The following is a 20,067-nucleotide window of genomic DNA, read 5'->3' as shown; positions in this document are numbered from 1 at the left end:
ACACTCTTTGACATAAATCACAGCAAGATCTTTTTTGATCCATGGCCTAGAGTAATGGAAATAAAAACAAAAATAAACAAATGGGATCTAATGAAACTTAAAAGCTTTTGCATAGCAAAGGAAACCATGAACAAGACGAAAAGACAACCCTCAGAATGGGAGAAAATATTTGCAAACGAATCAACAGACAAAGGATTAATCTCCAAAATAATATAAACAGCTCATGCAGCTCAATAGTAAAAAAACAAACAACCCAATCCAAAAATGGGCAGAAGACGTAAATAGACACTTCTCCAAAGAAGACATACAGATGGCCAAGAAGCACAGGAAAAGCTGCTCAACATCACTAATCATTAGAGAAATGCAAAACAAAACTACAATGAAGTATCACTTCACACCGTTTAGAATGGCATCATCAGAAAATCTACAAACAACAAATGCTGGAGAGGGCGTGGAGAAAAGGGAACCCTCTTGCACTGTTGGTGGGAATGTAACTGATACAGCCACTATGGAGAACAGTATGGAGGTTCCTTAAAAAAGTAAAAATAGAATTACCATATGATCCAGCAATCCCACTACTGGTCATATACCCAGAGAAAACCACAATTCAAAAAGACACATGCTCCACAATGTTCATTGCAGCACTATTTACAATAGCCAGGTCATGGAGGCAACCTAAATGCCCATTGACAGCTGAATGGGTAAAGGAGATATGGTACATATATACAATGGAATATTACTCAGCCATAAAAAGGAACAAAATTGGGTCATTTGTAGAGACATGGATGGATCTAGAGACTGTCATACAGAGTGAAGTAAGTCAGAAAGCGACAAACAAATATCGTATATTAACGCATATATGTGGAACCTAGAAAAATGGTACAGATGAACTGGCTTGCAGGGCAGAAATAGAGACACAGATGTAGGGAACAAACGTATGGACACCAAGCGGGGGAAAGCAGTGTGGGGTGGTGGTGGTGGTGTGATGAATTGGGCGATTGGGATTGACATGTATACACTGATGTGTATAAAATTGATGACTAATAAGAACCTGCTGTATAAAAAAAGTGTGATCAAATGTATTCTATGGGAAAGGAGTAAAAATAGACCATATTTACAGTCTAAATTATATAATAATTTAATGTATTTGTAGATGTATTTATAGATGTATTTATTATTGCAGATTGTATTTGCTTTATCAATGTCTTTACTTTGGGAATCAAAAAAAATAAAAGAAAATAAAATCTGAAAAAAATACTTCATATTCGTCAGGATAATGGTTATTAGAGGAGAGAGTGGTCGTTAATAGAAGAAATCAGTGACATTCTCTTGATGTGAGTTGACTGGGTTCAGTTTGTGAAAATTTATTTAACTCTATTACGGTTTTTGCGCTTTCTGTATGTTGTATGTTATACTTTAACAAATGTTTAATAAATGAAAATGCTCCATAAAAAAAAAAGAAAATCAATTAAATCTATCTGGTCTATTGTATCATTTAAAGATTGTGTTTCCTTATTAATTTTCTGTCTGGATGATCTGTCCATTGGTGTAAGTGAGGTGTTAAAGTCCCTCACTATTATTGTGTTACTGTCAATTTCCTCTTTTATAGATGTTAGCAGTTGCCCTATGTATTGAGTTCCTTACAATGTTGGGTGCATATATATTTATAATTGTTATATCCTCTTCTCAGATTGATCCCTTGATCATTATGTCATGTCCTTCCTTGTCTCTTGTAACATTCTTTATTTTAAAGTCTATTTTATCTGATATGAGTATTGCTATTCCTGCTTTCTTTTGATTTCCATTTGCATGGAATATCTTTTTCCATCCCCTTACTTTCAGTCTATATGTGTCCCTAGGTCTGAAGTGGGTCTCTTGTAGACAGCATATATACGGGTCTTGTTTTTTTGTATCCATTCAGCAAGCCTGTGTCTTTTGGTTGGAGCATTTAATCCGTTCACGTTTAAGGTAATTATCGATATATATGTTCCTATGACCATTTTCTTAATTGTTTTGTTTTTGTTTTTGTAGGTCCTTTTTTTGTCTTGTGTTTCCCACATAGAGAAGTTCCTTTAGCATTTGTTGTAGAGCTGGTTTAGTGGTGCTGAACTCTCTTAGCTTTTGCTTATCTGTAAAGCTTTTGATTTCTCCATCAAATCTGAATGAGATCCTTGCCAGGTAGAGTAATCTTGATTGCAGTTTCTTCCCTTTCATCACTTTAAATATATCATGCTACTCCCTTCTGGCTTGTAGAGTTTCTGCTGAGAAATCAGCTGTTAACCTTGTGGGAGTTCCTTTGTGTGTTATTTGTTGTTTTTCCCTTTCAATATTTTTTCTTTGTCTTTAATATTTGCCAATTTGATTATTATGTGTCTCAGCGTGTTTCTCCTTGGGTTTATCCTGCCTGGGGCTCTCTGTGCTTCCTGGACTTGGGTGGCTATTTCCTTTCCCATGTTAGGGAAATTTTCAACTATAATCTCTTCAAATAGTTTCTCGGGTCCTTTCTCTGTCTCTTCTCCTTCTGGGACCCCTATGATGCAAATGTTGTTGCATTTAATGTCCCAGAGGTCTCTTAGGCTGTCTTCATTTCTTTCCATTCTTTTTTCTTTATTCTGTTCTGTGGCAGTGAATTCCACCATTCTGTCTTCCAGGTCGCTTATCTGTTCTTCTCCCTCCGTTATTCTGCTATTGATTCCTTCTAGTATATTTTTCATTTCAGTTATTGTATTGTTCATCTCTTGTTTGTTTGTTCTTTAATTCTTTTAGGTTTCTGGTAAACATTTCTTGCATCTTCTCAATCTTTACCTCCATTCTTTTTTTTAAAAGTTATTTTATTTAGTTTATTTATTTTTGTCTCTGTTGGGTCTTTGTTGCTGTGTGCAGGCTTTCTCTAGTTCCCGTGAGTGGGGGCTACTCTTCGTTGAGGTGTGCAGGCTTCTCATTGCAGTGGCTTCTCTTGTTGCAGAGCACAAGCTCTAGGCACGCGGGCTTCAGTAGTTGTGGCTCGTGGGTTCCAGAGCGCAGGCTTAGTAGTTGTGGCGCATAGGCTTAGTTGCTCCGTGGCATGTGGGATCCTCCTGGACCAGGGCTCGAACCCATGTCCCCTGCATTGGCAGGCAGATTCTTAACCACTGTGCCAGCAGGGAAGCCCTGCCTCCGTTCTTTCTCCGAGATCTTGGATCATCTTCACTATCATTATTCTGAATTCTTTTTCTGGAAGGTCGCCTATCTCCTCTTCATTTAGTTGTTTTTCTGGCGTTTTATCTTGTTCCTTCATCTGGTACAAAGTCCTCTGCTTTTTCATTTTGTCTGTCTTTCTGTGAATGTGGTTTTCATTCCACAGGCTGCAGAATTGTAGTTCTTCTAGCTTCTGCTCAAAAATAATTTTATTAAGGTACAATTTAAATACTCTAAAATTCAACCTCTGTAACTGTAATTCGATTATATTAGTGAATGCATAGTAAATCATCACAATCCAGGTTTACAGCGTGTCCCATCATCCTAAAACATTCCCTCATGCCCGATTATAGTTAATCCTTACTCCAGTCCTCGGCCCTAGGCATCCACTGATCTACGTTTTGTCTACATATTTGCCTTTTCTAAACATTTCATATAAATGGAATCAAATAATATGTTGCTTTTGTGTTTGGTGTTTTTCACCTAGAATGATGTTTTTGAGGTTCATTCATTTTGTAACATGTATTAGCAGTTTGTTCTTATTAATTGTTGAGTAGTATTAATAGTATTCCACGGTATGGCTGTAACACATTTTGTTTATCCAACTGTCAGTTGATTGGTACTTGGATTGTTTACAGTTTTTATCTATCAGGAATAATGCTATTATGAAAATTCACAAACATGTCTTTGTGTGGGCATAGGTTTTCTACTTCTCTTGCATAGATTCCTAGGAGTGGAATGGCTAGATCATACGCTAGGTGCATGTTTAGCTTTCTAAGAAACTGCCAGGCTGCTTTCCAAAGTGGTTGTGACATTTTACACTCTCACCAGCAATTCATGATGGTTTGTTTTTCCACATCCTCAGCAACACTTAGTATTGTTTATCTTTTTGATTTTAGCTGTTCTAGTGAGTGTTAGAACACTGTGGTTGTTAATTTTAATTTGTGTTTTCCTAATGACTTGGTTTTAATTTGTGTTTTCCTAATTGTGGTTTTAATTTGTGTTTTCCTAATGACTAATGATATGAACACCTATTCATGTACTTATTAGCCATTTCTATGTTTTATTTAAATGAAATATCTGTTCAAATCTTTTGCCTATTTTTTAATTGTTTGTTTTCTTATTATTGAGTTGTGAGTTCTTTTATATTCTGGATACAAGTCCTTTATCAGATATATAATTTGAAGTTATTTTCTTCCTATCTGTGGCATCTCTCCTCATTTTCTAAATGGTAACTTGTGAAGTTTTTAATTTTGTAGTCTAATCTATCAGTTTTTTTATTTTAAAGATGGTGTCACCTCTATGAATTTTTTGTCTAGCCAAGGACACAAGTTTTTGCTATGTTTTCTTCTAGAGTTTTATATTTAGGCTTTACATTTAGTCTGTGATCTATTTTGAGTTAATTTTTGTGTGATCTATTTTGAATTAATTGGTAAAGTGAATTGTGGAATATCTTCTCTTTTTTTATATTCTGTAATTGTTTGCATAAGATGAGAATTGTTTCTTGAAAATTTGGTAGAACTTGCCTGAAAAATTGTCTGATCTTGGTACTTTCCTTGTGGGAAAATTGAAACAATTAAATAAATTTTTTAATGATTAAAGGGCTATTCAGGTTTTTTATTTCTTTCTAAGTAGTTTTGGTGAATGATATTTTTAGGAATTTGCCCATTTTCTTTAAGTTTGAAAATTTATTGTCATAAAAGTTTTCACTGTATTCTCCTTGTCTTTAAATCTGGTTTTATATGTGGTTCTACCCACCCTTTTCATTCCTAATATTATTAACTTTGTCTTTTCTTTCCCTTCCTTTTAAAAAGATCTGGTCAAAGGTTTGAGTATTTTATAGTCTTTTCAAAGAACTGTGCTTTTTGATTTGGTTCTTTGTTGGTTTTCTTTGTCTTCTACCTCAATGACTTTTGTTATTTTCTTATTATCTCCCTCTATCTAATTGTGTTTATTCTGGGATTCTTATCACCACCCCCCAACTTTTTAAATTACACATTTAATTAATTAATTTTCAGTTGTTCTTCTTTTTACTCTGAGCTTGTAAGGCTACGAATTTTTCTTCCTGCATTCTTTTTTGTGATAAAGTATTTTCATTTTTATTTAGTTCTAATAGTATTTAAAAATTTCCATTATGATTACTTCTTTAACTTATGTTTTTTGGGAATGTTTGAATATCTAAATTATTTAATTAAAAATTTACCGTTCACATTTTTTTGTTTGTTTTTTGTTTTTGGCGGTACGCTGGCCTCTCACTGTTGTGGCCTCTCCCGTTGCGGAGCACAGGCTCCGGACGCGCAGGCTCAGCTGCCATGGCCTATGGGCCCAGCCTCTCCGCAGCATGTGGGATCTTCCTGGACCAGGGCACGAACCCGCGTCCCCTGCATCGGCAGGCGGACTCTCAACCACTGCGCCACCAGGGAAGCCCTACCTTTCACATTTTAATTAGATTGTTAACCTAATTGCATTTTGGTCAGAGAATTTTGTGTGATATTGAGTCTCCGAAATTTTCTGAGACTTCTTGTTGTTGTTGTTTTTAAATATTTATTTATTTATTTTGGTAAATAAATATTTATTGGCGCTATTGGTAGTGCCAGGTCTTAGTTGCAGCAGGCAGTCTCCTTAGTTGCGGCAGACAGCCTCCTTAGTTGTGGCTCAGGGGCTCCTTAGTTGCAGCTCGCCGGTTCCTTAGTTGCAGCATATGCACTCTTAGTTGTGGCATGCAATGTAGGATCTAGTTCCCTGACCAGGGATCAAACCTAGGCCCCCTGCATTGGGAGCATGGAGTCTTAACCACTGTGCCACCAGGGAAGTCCCTGAAACTTGTTTTGATTAATATGTGATCAACTTTTGTAAGTGTCCCGTGTGTGCATGAGAAGAATGATTATTCTCTAATGATTGTGTGTTCTGCCTATGGCCATTAAATTAAGCTTGTAATTTGGGTTGTTCAACTCTTCTTTATCTTTGCTGATTTTGTTTTTCTCAACCTGACCTGATACTAGTTCAGAGAGGGTTATTAAAATACTCCATTATATTGTTAACAAATTTACTTGTAGTTTTATTATTTTGTATATTTTGATCCTATTTAATTATGTTTAAATTAACATATTTAGAATTGTGTATTCCTGGAGAACTGAACCATGTACTATGGTTCTTCTGTGTAGCACTTGTCACCGTTACAGGTTTACTGTTTGTGTGATTAGTTAATGTATGTCTTTCTCATTGGAGAATAAATTCCAAGTGGGCAGGGATTGTCTTATTCTTTTTATTATTACATCCACAGTATTAGCACAGGTAGAAGACACATAATAAGTATTAATTGAATGAATGAATTTGTTTTCATTTATTTATTTTTTAGCAGTTCTTTAGTACTTGTTTGCTATAATGTTTTGGTTCTTGCTGTCTCTCCTACACTCTCCTCTTTGGTCTTTGAATAAGCCAAACTAGGAACTTTTAATGTTATTGCTCTTTCATGGTACAATATTTATTTTCATTTGTATGCCATTTGTTTTTTCAAATTATCAATATAGTACATTTAAGGAATATGATTTTTCTACTTAATTGATTTTTTATTAATAAACATCAATGATTCTTTTATTTTAGGAGTTTTTTTCTTACAAGTTTTAAAGTTGAATATCTCTGATTTTATATATCTATATCTACATATTTATTTATATAATTGTGGTTACATACTGCTGTTTAACAAATCATTCCAAAACTTTGTGGCTAGAAACATCAATAAATGCACAGTTTCTGTGAGTCAGGAATTCAGAAGCAGCTTAGCTGGCTGTATTTGGTTCTGGTCTCTCATGAGATTACAGTTAAGATATTGGCTGAGGCTGCCATTATCTGAAAACTTGACTAGAGCTGGAGGAGATGCCTCCAAAGTGGCTCACTGACCTATAGAACTGTGAGAAATAAACGGGTGTTGTTTTAAAGCTGCTAGGTTTGTGGTCATTTGTTACATAGCAGTAACTCATCCAGGTCTCAGTGGAGATGTCTAACCAAATTGCATTGCACGATCTTTGTTTCTGGTGAAAAGTTCAAACCTGGAGTCCTGGATATCAGATAGAAGTTAGATCTGTTGAAGGTAAGAGGTAAGGCATCTAGCTGAGTAAACTTAGACTAGGCCTGGAGATGACTTGAGGGAGTAAGAATAAATCTGGAAACATTCTGCTGTCACTTTTATAGCTGCTCTTTCCTGACTCTGACTTCAAAACACCCTAATTTATTTATCATCAGTTTTGATTTATGTGAACTGCACTGAATCTGTGTATGTTCAGTTACAGCACCAAGATTAAAAGTGGAATTAGAGAAGTGCTACTCATGCCAAAGGCAAAGCGGCAGAGGAGAAATCAAAGAGAAACCAGCTCTGCTGAATCACTAATGGAAGTGAGCTACAGGGCTTTGTCTCATTCCCAGAGAACATCAGATTCCTCACTTATGGAATATATAAGCAGATAATTCTGCATCTATTATAGCAGTATTGGTAGTAAAGATATGTTTGAAGTTTAAACTTTAAATGTTTGCATTATGTGGAGATCAGACCATGTAATGGTAGCCTTCTCACATGAGGTAATACAGATCAGATCAGTGTTTCTCAATTTTTTTTTCTTTATCACCCCATAAGGAGCTTTTTAGACATTTTTTCCCCTAATAAACCCCCGCCCCCCACGAGATTTTAATACCGTAGATATACTGTATATCTGTTTATGTACTGTATGTAGTTCTGTGCTTTATATGGGAAAAGAGTAAAATCCCTCCTTCCCCAATTAAAACCAAGTTTTGCCTTTGGGGTCACTATCATCCCTGCTGAGAGTGCATGACAAAGATGCTGATGTGATTAGGTAAAATTAAAGTTTGTATTTAAAGGGATCATTGAAAAAGGTATTTTCATACTGTAATCCAGAGATCACAGGACCAGAGATCATGGTCCAAACTCATGTCAGCAAAAAGAGATGTAGCATCTGCATGTCTTGTTTGGAGAGTACCTCTGGAAGGGTAAACCTGTGAAGCACTGACAAATCTTTACAACATTTAAGAGTAATGATTATACCCAGATCCTTGCTGTAAATAATGAGAAACAATGTAGCACGCGTCTACATTATTTGTGTTTCCTGAGTCATTTCTATGCTTTGTTCATGATTTAAGGAGACCAGGTGTCCTCCTTGAGTAGGGCAGTTTGCTTTGGAAGTGACCATCCTACTGTCCCAAAAAGGTAGAGGCAGGATGCCAGAGTCCTGTTTCGGCTTCCTAACTTTTCCTCAGAACAGGTAAATATTTCAGTTCTGCTTCTTTTTAGTTGGCAGGGTGGGCTGTGGTCTAAAGATCACAGGAGACAATAAGTCAGGCCTTGTAAATTCAGGTGTCCACAAGGGCCTTGGCATACATAGAAATGTATCAACAGTGAAACATAAATGCTTTATCAGTCAATTTTGGCTGCTCAAGTCTGCTTACAACATCAGCAAACAGTAATTTTTCTTGCTCATGGGTCTGCAGGTTGGCCAGGGTGGGTCTCATCTCCTTCAAGCTGCAGTCAGATTCTGGTCTGCTCCACGTGCAGCAACAGCAGTAGGAAAACTAGGGAGAGATTTCTAATCAACGTTCCTTGATCTGCTGATGGGATTTGTTTATGCTGCCCAGTGTTTTGAAAGGCAGGACAACCAGGCCTTTGTCCTAGTACAGGAGTTTAGCATATGTGGTTGATTGAATCATTGTTCCTAATTCTTCATTCACTTCCTGATTAAGAAATGAACATCTTTCTCCATAAAGGTTTCATAAAGTCTTTTATATGGCACATATTATATGATTGTTAAATAAATTATTATATCTCTTGACAGTTTGATTTTTTTTTTTTTTTTTTTTTACTGTGTAGCTTGTGGTACTTGTCATTTCCATGTCCTCTTGCTTTTTTTCTGTTCTGTTCTCCCCCCTTTTTCTCCTTCCCTTCCCATTTACTTTAAAAACAGCAGTTGTCAGTATTGAGTAAGAGGGAGTGGTGGAGAAAATTTAAGATATGAAATCTTCCACTGTTGATATAAAGTAATTTAAAATCAAGATTTCTTTCACAAGGCAAAGAGCTACCCAACCTTTCTGATATTGTTTGCTTTTTGTTTCTTTGTTTGTTTTAGGATTCAGAGAGTGACTCTTAAAAAGAATTCTGTAGGTCTGAAGACCTAATCGTATTTATACATAATAGTAGAGCACATGGAGACGGGTAGTTAGATGCTGGGGGAAGGGGGTCATTAAAAAGATGCTATGGGCTTCCCTGGTGGCGCAGTGGTTGAGAGTCCGCCTGCCAATGCAGGGGACACGGGTTTGTGCCCCGGTCCGGGAGGATCCCACATGCCACGGAGCGGCTGGGCCCGTGAACCACGGCCGCTGAGCCTGCGCGTCTGGAGCCTGTGCTCTGCAATGAGAGAGGCCACAACTGTGAGAGGCCCGCGTACTGCAAAAAAAAAAAAAAAAAAAGGTGCTGTGACGTTTCCACATGCTCTTTTCTCAGATCAGAACCAGTCAGTCCTTAAATTTTCTCTGCAAAGTATTGGCTTGGTGGATTGCCCCATCCTCACGCCCCTATTTTGAATGTGCGGAAGAGTTACTAGGTAAGATTTTAGGCCCCAATAGGTCCAGGTTTCACATTCATCTCTACCAGTGAATCTTTTTTAAGACTAAAATGACTAGGCTTCATTTTCACTTTAATATAATTAGACTTTCTTTTCTTGGTAATAATTCTCTTCCCCCTTTAAAGCAATTGCTAATATTTGCTTCCTTGTTGATATTCTAGTGATCTTCACTACCAGTTGTTTTCTTTCTGTTCTTTTACATTTCTCATGCAGGATTGTTGAAACTCAGACTCTAACTATATGAAGCTAATTGTATTTTACTGGTGTCTTCCGTGTGTAAATGCTGTATTCACTCTGAGTTTCCAAGAAGCAAATCACTTAGACTATTCTGGTTTGGCATGTTCTCTCTTTCTAACCACCATTGGAGCTGAACCTGGGAACTGAACACAATTTGAAATTTTGTGGTTTGGCTGCTAGAAGTCAGAGCTAAACTATCTGAAGCTAAAAATTATTAATGTTGAAATGTTTTAACCCACTAAGTAAACCTGAAAAAATAATGAAATTTAACTCCAGCCAGCCCATAAAAATTGCATATAACATATTTTTTTGAGGTTAGAAAGAGAGGAAAATATATGAAAAGGATCTGAGATTGCTAAAGAATTAGAAATTAGTTATTATAGTTTAAAGAAAATGTTAATATCCAAATTCGAATGCAAAGTAAAGCAAGCATACAAAAGCCAAATGAACCCAGAAATCTTATGTTATTCATGTGATATTCTACTTTTCTCAAGACTGTACTGAATCAGTACATAAAAATAATGATGCAAAGCGAGAGAGAGGCATGGACATATATACACTACCAAATGTAAGGTAGATAGCTAGTGGGAAGCAGCCACATAGCACAGGGAGATCAGCTCGGTGCTTTGTGACCGCCTGGAGGGGTGGGATAGGAGGGTGGGAGGGAGACGCAGAGGGGAGGAAATATGGAAACATATGTATATGTATAACTGATTCACTTTGTTATAAAGCAGAAACTAACACACCATTATAAAGCAATTATACCCCAATAAAGATGTTAAAAAAAAATAATGATGCAGGTAAAATACCACTTGCACTTGTTTAACTTCAGATTTTTTTTTACATGTTTTCTTTGAAGATGGAATAATAAGATAACACCTTACAGTATCATGGTATTTGATACTTTACTGAATATATTCATATATAACATCTTAAAAAATGTTTTTAAATTGAGGGCTTGTTTCACCTTTCCACTAAAAATCACAAAGCATCTCATGGGTTTAAGCTCATTAAATCTTAGAACATATCTAAAACCGGGCATGTAGGTACTATGTATAGAAAGGAAGTCCTTTGTTCCTCCGTTAGTTAGCACTCTGAAGAGTCATCATTTCTCATTTTCAAGATCCCCTTTCAACTATTACTGATAGAAATTTCCTTTGCTCTGATGTCTGGTGATTAATTTTATCCATGTTGTCCTTGATGATGATAAAAGGTCCATGAAAAGTGTTTTGGGCTCTTCAAAACTACCAGTCTCCAAAGGACAGTATGTAAGATGGTCCATTGGGTTGTGGGAAAAAGATATTAGAACTTTTATTGGTATTTCAGTTTAAAACATGAAATAAACCTTTATTGATATTTAATAAGTGGATTGACACTGGCATCCTTACTTGGTCTGTATGTTCGACTGTCATGTGTCAGGTATAGTCCATGAGGAAAGGATACAGAAGGTTGACAGGGGCACCTTGATTGTATCTTTATTTTCAACATATTGGGGTGAATTATAGTTCTGCATGTACCTAGTTAGGTGGATTTATTGATTTAACTAAATCATACCTCACAAAGCAGACAAATGACATAAAAAGATTCCTGCAAAGAAACTATGTATTGAAGGCAATACTAATAATGTGAGCGGAAGTGGACCACGTGTACATAAAAGTCAGAGCTGATGACTCTCCTACAATCAATGAAGTAAAAATCAGTGACAGTCTAATCTCATCTGTGAAGACATCCAAAAAATTTGAAATTATAAAGAAAACAGTTTGATATATGGAATTGTATCCATTATTGTTAACAGTGAAACTTCCTCTGTTATTTTGTTCCTTGAAATACTGGCAAATGATAGTAGGAAGCCATCATAGTTAAGAAACACATCACAGGAAGACGAACCTCCACAGGTTTTTCAGTGACTTTTAAAGTCATGTGATACATATTCAATATCTAGAAAAATTTCACTAAAATTAATGATAGGTATTTAAAAGCCTCTTTTGGGTTTTCTGAAGAGCAAAAGGCCAAATGCAATACATTGTTAATACTGTCAGGGACACTCTTGTTCTTCCTGTCCTGTTACAGTAAAGTGGATGAAATAAGACATAGGAAACAACATGGCAACAACTTAAGTGGATTCTTTTGTGAATAAATACTTTCAGATGGAAATCATTGCTGATGATAAGCATCAGGAATTAAAACAAGTTATTCATTGTGGAAAGATGGTATATAATAAAAGTACAGAAGTTTCTAACAGGGCCCAGATTATCGTATTAATAAGCTAGATTCTGTTTCAGTAATGAAATACATGAACTAAATTATTTTGGGGCCACAAAAGTAAAGATGTGTCAAGGAAGATATATTCTCAAAAATAAATGACTTCTTGAATATAAAGCAATGTTTATGAGGGAATTTCCTGGTAGTAATGTTAATGTTCTGATTTTGACAGGGGTTTAGATTGCATATGTATATACATTTGCTGGAACTCATCAAATGATACACTCAAGATTTGGGCATTTCATTGTGTGTAAAATTTACCTTAAAAGGAAAAAAATAATACACATTAAACTCAGGTTAATTATATACACACTGAACTGTTAGGGGAAAGTATATTTATGTCTTTGACTTACTTTGAAATGCATTTAAAAACATCTAAGATGGATTGATGAATGGATAGAAGGATGGATTGATGGATAGTATAGTGTAGTAGTATACTGTACTATATAGTATAGTAACAATAAAATGGCAGTTGCAGAGTCTAGGTGGTGGGTATACGAATGTTCTCTGTAAAACTCTGAATTTTTCGGTTACATCATCCTTAGGCAGTCTATAGCAACACAGAAGCTGATGTCAGATGTGTGAAGAGTGCTTCAGGATGGTACAATTTTTATAAGAACCTGACTGGTAAAGTATTGACTCTTTGTAGTATAGTCTGTAATGAGACGAAGAGTGACCATGAAAGTCATTTGAATCACAAGAGCTTCTTTGGTTATCTCACAGCAAAGATTGTAAAAGACTGTTGAATTTAAAGATGGGTGAAACTTTTATTTTTGAGTGAAACTTTTTTAAAATGAAAGGACAAGATATGTCAAATTTGCTGACACTTTTTGTATAACAAGTGGCTATATAATATGCCACCTAGCAGATTGAAAATCAAGCAAGCAAGCAACCAATGAAACACTCTTACTCCATCCCTTCACAGTAAAGGATATTTTTACAATGAGTGCGAAAGTAACTGCTTCTTAAAAGACAGAGATCAAAATACAGAGTGTTTTTCAAATCATTGCTTGGAAATGTTTCTTTTATCATGTGATTTTTGTCATCAAAGATGTGTATCTTGTGAAAACTTTACTATCTGCACACTTTAAAAAACTTTAACAATATTTTCTATACTGTTAAGAAATCTTCCAAATAGTTTCCTTTGATTGTGAAACCAATTATTAAAAATGTTAAAAGTCAATATATTTTGATTAGTTTACAAGAATAATTAGTTGAGGGGCTTCCCTGGTGACGCAGTGGTTGAGAATCTGCCTGCTAATGCAGGGGACACGGGTTCGAGCCCTGGTCTGGGAAGATCCCACATGCTGCGGAGCAACTAGGCCCGTGAGCCACAACTACTGAGCCTGCACGTCTGGAGCCTGTGCTTCACAACAAGAGAGGCCGCGATAGTGAGAGGCCCGTGCACCGCGATGAAGAGTGGCCCCCGCTTGCCACAACTAGAGAAAGCCCTCACACAGAAACGAAGACCCAACACAGCAAAAATAAATAAATAAATACTCCTGTTCTCTGTTTAAAAAAAAAAAAAAAGAATAATTAGTTGATATGAGGGAAGATGGAAATTTATTAGTCAGAGTTCAACAAAAACTTGATAATTGGAAAAGGTATTAAAAAATAATGATTTCCTAAGTACAACAAATCATGTATTTCTTTAATTTCAATCCTTGCAGTTTTGCAATTATCACCTTCTCAACTGTAGAGCCATTGCAATTAAGCACTGAAATAAGCAAAACTTAGGAACTGACATTTCAGTTACTGAATTACAAAATATTTAAATCAATATTTAAAAAACAGCATACATAGTTTCATTTATTTTCATTATTATCTTTGCTCCACTAAAAGTGCTAATAAGTTTTTATGAGAGTGAAAAGATCTATACAACTAATATATGTTATGAAACTATTGATTTGTATTGTATTTTAGAATTAAAACAAGATACGAAACTATTTTTAAATGCTTGTAATCTTTATTTTTTAATCCCTATTTCATGTCGTTTTATACTGCATAGAATGTATTAGTAAAATAGTATATATATAATACATATGCATATATTGGAGGTTCATACTAAACTTTTTATTTTTTGGTTTGTTCGTTGGAGTATGTAATCAAAGAACTTTGCAGTTCTCGCTGATCGCTCATGACCTGGCACACTGTTACTGCTAGCAGCAATTATTTATCCTAAAAGTCTGTATCATTGTTTTAGAGATTATAAATCAGCACATGGTTTCTAGCTTGTGAGCCTTTGTTTTTTTTAATGTTAAGCTTTGATAAATGAAGTTTACCCTTACTCTAAATTCCAAAAACAGTAGTTCTCAAATGTAGAGCAGCATCAGTGTCAACTTACTAGAAACGTAAATTTTCAGGCCCTACTTCAGACCTATTGTTAACCAGAAATGCTGGTCAATGAGCTTGCCAGGTGATTTCTAATGTTCACTCATGTTTGAGAACCATTGGCCTCCATGATTTAGACTCCTGGGTCATCCCTTCTTATTTCTTCCTGCTTCATAGTATATCTGAGACAGTTTCTTCAGATCTCGTGTGTCTCAGTCTTAGCTTGGACTTCTGTTCATCTCTACCTGAGATTTTCTTCTCTCCTTTCCTCCTCTTCTTTTCCCTTCTTCCTATTGTGAAAAATTGTTCATTAGTGTTATCCTCACAAAAGGGATAGTGTTCTGGTTCTTAAAATTTGGATGCCACAGCAAGTATGACAAATAGCGTGTTAAAGGGGATATTTTTAATATTTTCAAATTAATTTTTGTTAACTGCTTCCTTTTGGACTCAAATATGCCTGTGATTAACGTCCTATTCTTTTCCATCTATATCCTCTTGTTTTTGAATTTTATAATCTCAAAATAGCTTTCCACCAACTAAAATTTTAAAATATACACTTCAAAGTATGAATCACCTAGATTCAGTAATTATTGAATTTTGTTTTATTTGCTTTATCTCTCTTCTGCACAGACACACACACACACACAGACACATACACTTTTTTCTGATTCATTTGAAATTAAATTGTATATATCAATACCTTTTACTTCTAAATACTTTTAAGAATAAAGATCAAAGTACCTTTTAGTGGGACTAGTACAAATGTACTAGTACTAGTACAAAATTGTTTTGAAAGGCCAATTTATAACAAATGCTAAACCAATTATTAAAGCCTCTTAAATATTTTCAAGATCTTTCTATAAATGTCTTAATGAGGAAAAGGTATAGAACTCCAAGTTGTGAATTTATAAATGAATCCTCAAGGCTTTCTCAACCAGTTTTTCATCTGAACTACAGAACACAGAGGTTGGTCTGGGTGACTATTTTCTCACTTCTCCCAGGGATGGTGCATAACTAGTACCAATTCAGATGCATAGGGGGAAGTTAATTTATTACATACAAGGGGTGTATTAGAATGTTCTCTCTGGGAACCCAGGTTAGTTGGACTGTGTATGTAGCAAGTTCTTAAAAGGATTTTGCTTTGATTAGATTGTGATGTTTATACAAATAACAATTTTTTTTTTAAATTTTAGATTACAGGTCCACCAGGTTGTGGAAAAACTCAGTTTTGTATAATGATGAGCATTTTGGCTACATTACCTACCAACATGGGAGGATTAGAAGGAGCCGTTGTGTACATTGACACGGAGTCAGCATTTAGTGCTGAAAGGTGGGAGATTTTATTATTTTTCATTATAATCCTTTATTTTTGTAACTTATGTACAGCATGTAACATTTACAAACAAGTTAACATTTTTTATTTTTGAGAATACAGAGTGTTAGATACTGTTTTAAAGGAATTTTCCTTTTAAAATTAACACAGGCAGCAATTTCTTTTTGCCTTTTCTATCCCTTTCTTATTGGTTTGAGTGGGGTTCCTGAATAAGCTGTGTTTTGCAGAAAGTCAGGAAGAAACAAGTTTAGGAAACAGAGAGAGGTATGTAAGTAGAAAATGGAGAAGAGGGAAAGTTAATAAGACAGACAAAAGGTAAGCTGCTTTGTAAGTAATTACTAGTTGGAAGTAAAATATTAGTGAATGGAAAAACTGCAATTTTCAAAACATTTTTTGCTTGAGAAATATTTTATTTTAATCTTTGAAATAGTGTGGTATTGAATGCAAGAAACACACCGATGATAAGTATATGCATGCTTAGAAAGAAAAGATTTCCTTAGTTTGGCAAGGACCTTTATTTTAACATTCTATGAGAAAGGCATTCAGTCATTTGCGTAACTCTGTATACCTGAAGATAAGTCTGATCTCCTCTTCCCCTGCTCTGATTGACGTTGATAAGTAGCAGTGCTTTATATATCTAGAGAATGACTCAATTCTGCTTTCTTAGCCAAGGTATAGTATAGGTATAGTTATAGGTATACCTATAGTATAGGTATAGTATACCTATAGTATAGGTATACTATACCTATACTATAGGTATACTATACCTATACTATAGGTATAGTATACCTATAGTATAGGTATACTATACCTATAGTATAGGTATACTATACCTATACTATAGGTATACTATACCTATACTATAGGTATAGTATACCTATAGTATATATACTATATATATATATATACCTATACTATACCTATACTATAGGTATATATATATATACCTATACTATACCTATACTATAGGTATAGTATACCTATAGTATAGGTATACCTATAGTATAGGTATAGTTCTTTGGGTCTTTCTCTAGTTATGTCACAGTGAATCTTACTTATTTCTCTCTAAGAGTACTACAAAGATCAAAGTGTATTACCTGACCAGATAAATTTCAAATGGATTATTTTGCCTAGAGCTTATTTGCTTTGTTCTACATCTCTTGATTATCTATTCTTTCTAAGTATATGGCACTGGTTTGTCAGCTCTTTGAGTTTGTGTTATATCTTTGTATCTTGAAAGCCAAATCCTACGACTGACACATACTAACTGCTCAGAAAATGTTTGATAAATGAAGGAATTGACAGGTATTGCTCTCAGATCGTGGAATCCAGATACCATTTCCTACTAAAAGGAACGAGGGTTCCATGGGGGAATGGCTGATTCTAGCTATGGAGCAGAAAGTTTTGTTTGTTTGTTTTAGTAAAAGGCAAAAGATTTATTCAATCTGAAGAGAAACTCGAGTATTAGGAGGTTTTTAAGTTGAGTCTGAAACATCTTATCTGATAGCAAGAAAGCTATCAAAGACTAGCTAAGGGAGTGTCAGAAGGACTCTGGAGTCAACCTGAAGAGCTCCCACTGGCCAAAGATGAAACAAATTGAGCACCAGTAGAACAATAATAGAAGTTGATTGAAACACATGGAATATGTTTAAATTCATGAGTCTGTAATATTAAGAAATGAAAAGCAGGACTTCCCTGGTGGCACAGTGGTTGAGAATCCACCTGTCAATGCACGGGTCATGGGTTCGAGCCTGATCTGGGAAGATGCCACATACCGTGGAGCAACTAAGCCTGTGCACCACACCTACTGAGCCTGCGCTCTAGAGCCCATGAACCACAACTACTGAGCCCGCATGCCACAACTACAGACGCCTGCATGCCTAGAGCCTGTGCTCCACAACAAGAGAAGCCACCGCAATTAGAAGCCTGTGCACCACAATGAAGAGTAGCCCCCACTCTCCGCAACTAGAGAAAGCCCATACGCAGCATCGAAGACCCAATGCAGCCAAAAATAAATAAATAAATAAAATGAAAAGCAACAAATTGATCACCATTGGAGAATTCTGGAGAAGCAACTTATTATTTTGAAAATGAGTTAAAAAAAAAAGGAAATCAACATTTATTCTCTTTTCAATACGAACTGTATTACTAAGTAACAAATATGTCTTTTTTATGGAAGTATTCCAATAATAAATGATGAAGGAATGATACAATATAACCAAATTATAAACTCTAATAATCTAGTGACCTAGGAACTGAATATTGTGATATAATAAATACATATTGTCATCCTGGTTACTGACAAATGAACTTCTAAAACCTTTGGAATTTCCTGAGTAATAGAGCTGAGAGAAGCATAATTTGTTATTTGTAATTAGCCCCTTTCCAACCATACCTGAGTTTATGCTAATTAGATGACTCTTGGTGGGCCCCTAGATTGCATCTGAAGGGGGCTGGTTGCCAGAGGAACTGATCATGTGATTATAGGGTTGAACTTTCAGCCCTACCTCCCCAACCTCTGAGGAGGGAAGAGGGACTAGAAATGGATCAATCAGCATTCCCATTTAATGAATCATGCCCATGTAATGGAATCTCCACAAAACCCTCTAAGTGATAGGGTTTGGAGAGCTTCTGGGTTGGTGAACACATTGAGGTGCTGGGGGGGATGGTACTCCCGATTTATAGCTGGTTGGTCTGAAGTACCAGAGGCCCGAGACTTGTGATTGAAGACTGAAGTGGGGGCAGCCTTGTGAATCTGAGCCTTTAACCTGCGGTGTCTGAATTAACTCCTAGTAGTTAGTGTTAGAATTGAATTGACTTGTAGGACACCCAGTTGGTGTCCATAGGGAATTGGAAAATTGCTTAGTCTAGAAAACCCACACATTTGGTGTCAGAAGTGTTGTGAATAAAAACAGTTCATAAACAGAAAAGTGTGCTAGTATCTCAAAAAGGCAACCAGTCATTGTGGTACTTGCTGATGGAAGAATAATCAAACCAGAAAGTGATCAAGTTTTCAGATCCAACGACCAGTTTACAACATATACAGAGAAGAGAGCAACACGTGAAACTACATCTGAGGGATGTAATCAGAAAATCCAAACTGTGGAAAACAATAAACAACAATTTGTAGGATTAAACAAAAAGAGTTGGAGGATAAACCTTTGGATTAAAAGAGACTTAAAAGATGTATCAAGGACATTTAGGTTGCTTCCTGGCTATTGTAAATAATGCTGCAAAGAACATTGGGGTGCATGTATCTTTTTGAATTATAGTTTTCTCAGGATATATGCCCAGTAGTAGGAGTGCTGGGTCATATGGTAGTTCTATTTTTAGTTTTTAGGGAACCTCCATACTGTTCTCTATAGTGGCTGTATCAATTTACATTCCCACCAAGAGTATTACTCAGCCATAAAGAGGAATGAAATTGGGTCATTTGTAGAGATGTGGATGGACCTAGAGTCTGTCATACAGAGTGAAGTAAGTCAGAAAGAGAAAAACAAATATCGTATATTAACACATATATGTGGAATTTAGAAAAATGGTACAGATGATCCTATTTGCAGGGCAGGAATAGAGATGCAGACATAGAGAACGGACATGTGGACACAGGGGGGAAGGGGAGGGTGGGATGAATTGGGAGATTAGGATAGACATATATACACTACCATGTGTAAACTAGATAGCTAGTAGGAACCTGTTGTATAGCACAGGGAACTCAGCTTGGTGCTCTGTGATGACCTAGATGTGTGGGATGGGTGGGAGGGAGGTCCGAGAGAGTGGATATAGGTATACATATAGCTGATTTACTTCATTGTACAGCAGAAACTAACATAACATTGTAAAGCAGTTATACTTCAATAAAAAAAAAATAGAGCTTAAAAAAATGTATTGGGCTTCCCTGGTGGCGCAGTGGTTGAGAGTCCGCCTGCCGATGCAGGGGACACGGGTTCGTGCCCCGGTCCGGGAAGATCCCACATGCCGTGGAGCGGCTGGGCCCGTGAGCCATGGCCGCCGAGCCTGCGTGCCCAGAGCCTGTGCTGCGCGACAGGAGAGGCCACAATAGTGAGAGGCCCGTGTACCGCAAAAAAAAACCAAAACCAA

The 20,067-nt window shown here is 36.1% G+C and overlaps 1 protein-coding gene across 1 annotated transcript in view; it reads left to right on the top strand.

Moving 5' to 3' along the window:
- RAD51B (RAD51 paralog B) overlaps positions 1 to 20,067 on the top strand; it is a 610,290-nt gene that overhangs the window by 23,069 nt on the left and 567,154 nt on the right. The window contains exon 5 of the mRNA XM_060140648.1: positions 15,827 to 15,963. Coding sequence (XP_059996631.1) covers positions 15,827 to 15,963 — 137 coding nt within the window. The remainder of the gene's footprint in view (positions 1 to 15,826; positions 15,964 to 20,067) is intronic.

The sequence above is a fragment of the Lagenorhynchus albirostris genome, chromosome 1, assembly GCF_949774975.1.
Source record: "Lagenorhynchus albirostris chromosome 1, mLagAlb1.1, whole genome shotgun sequence".
Lineage (NCBI taxonomy): Eukaryota > Metazoa > Chordata > Mammalia > Artiodactyla > Delphinidae > Lagenorhynchus > Lagenorhynchus albirostris.
Note: the sequence above shows the minus strand (reverse complement) of the source record. Positions and strands in the feature narration are given on the sequence as shown.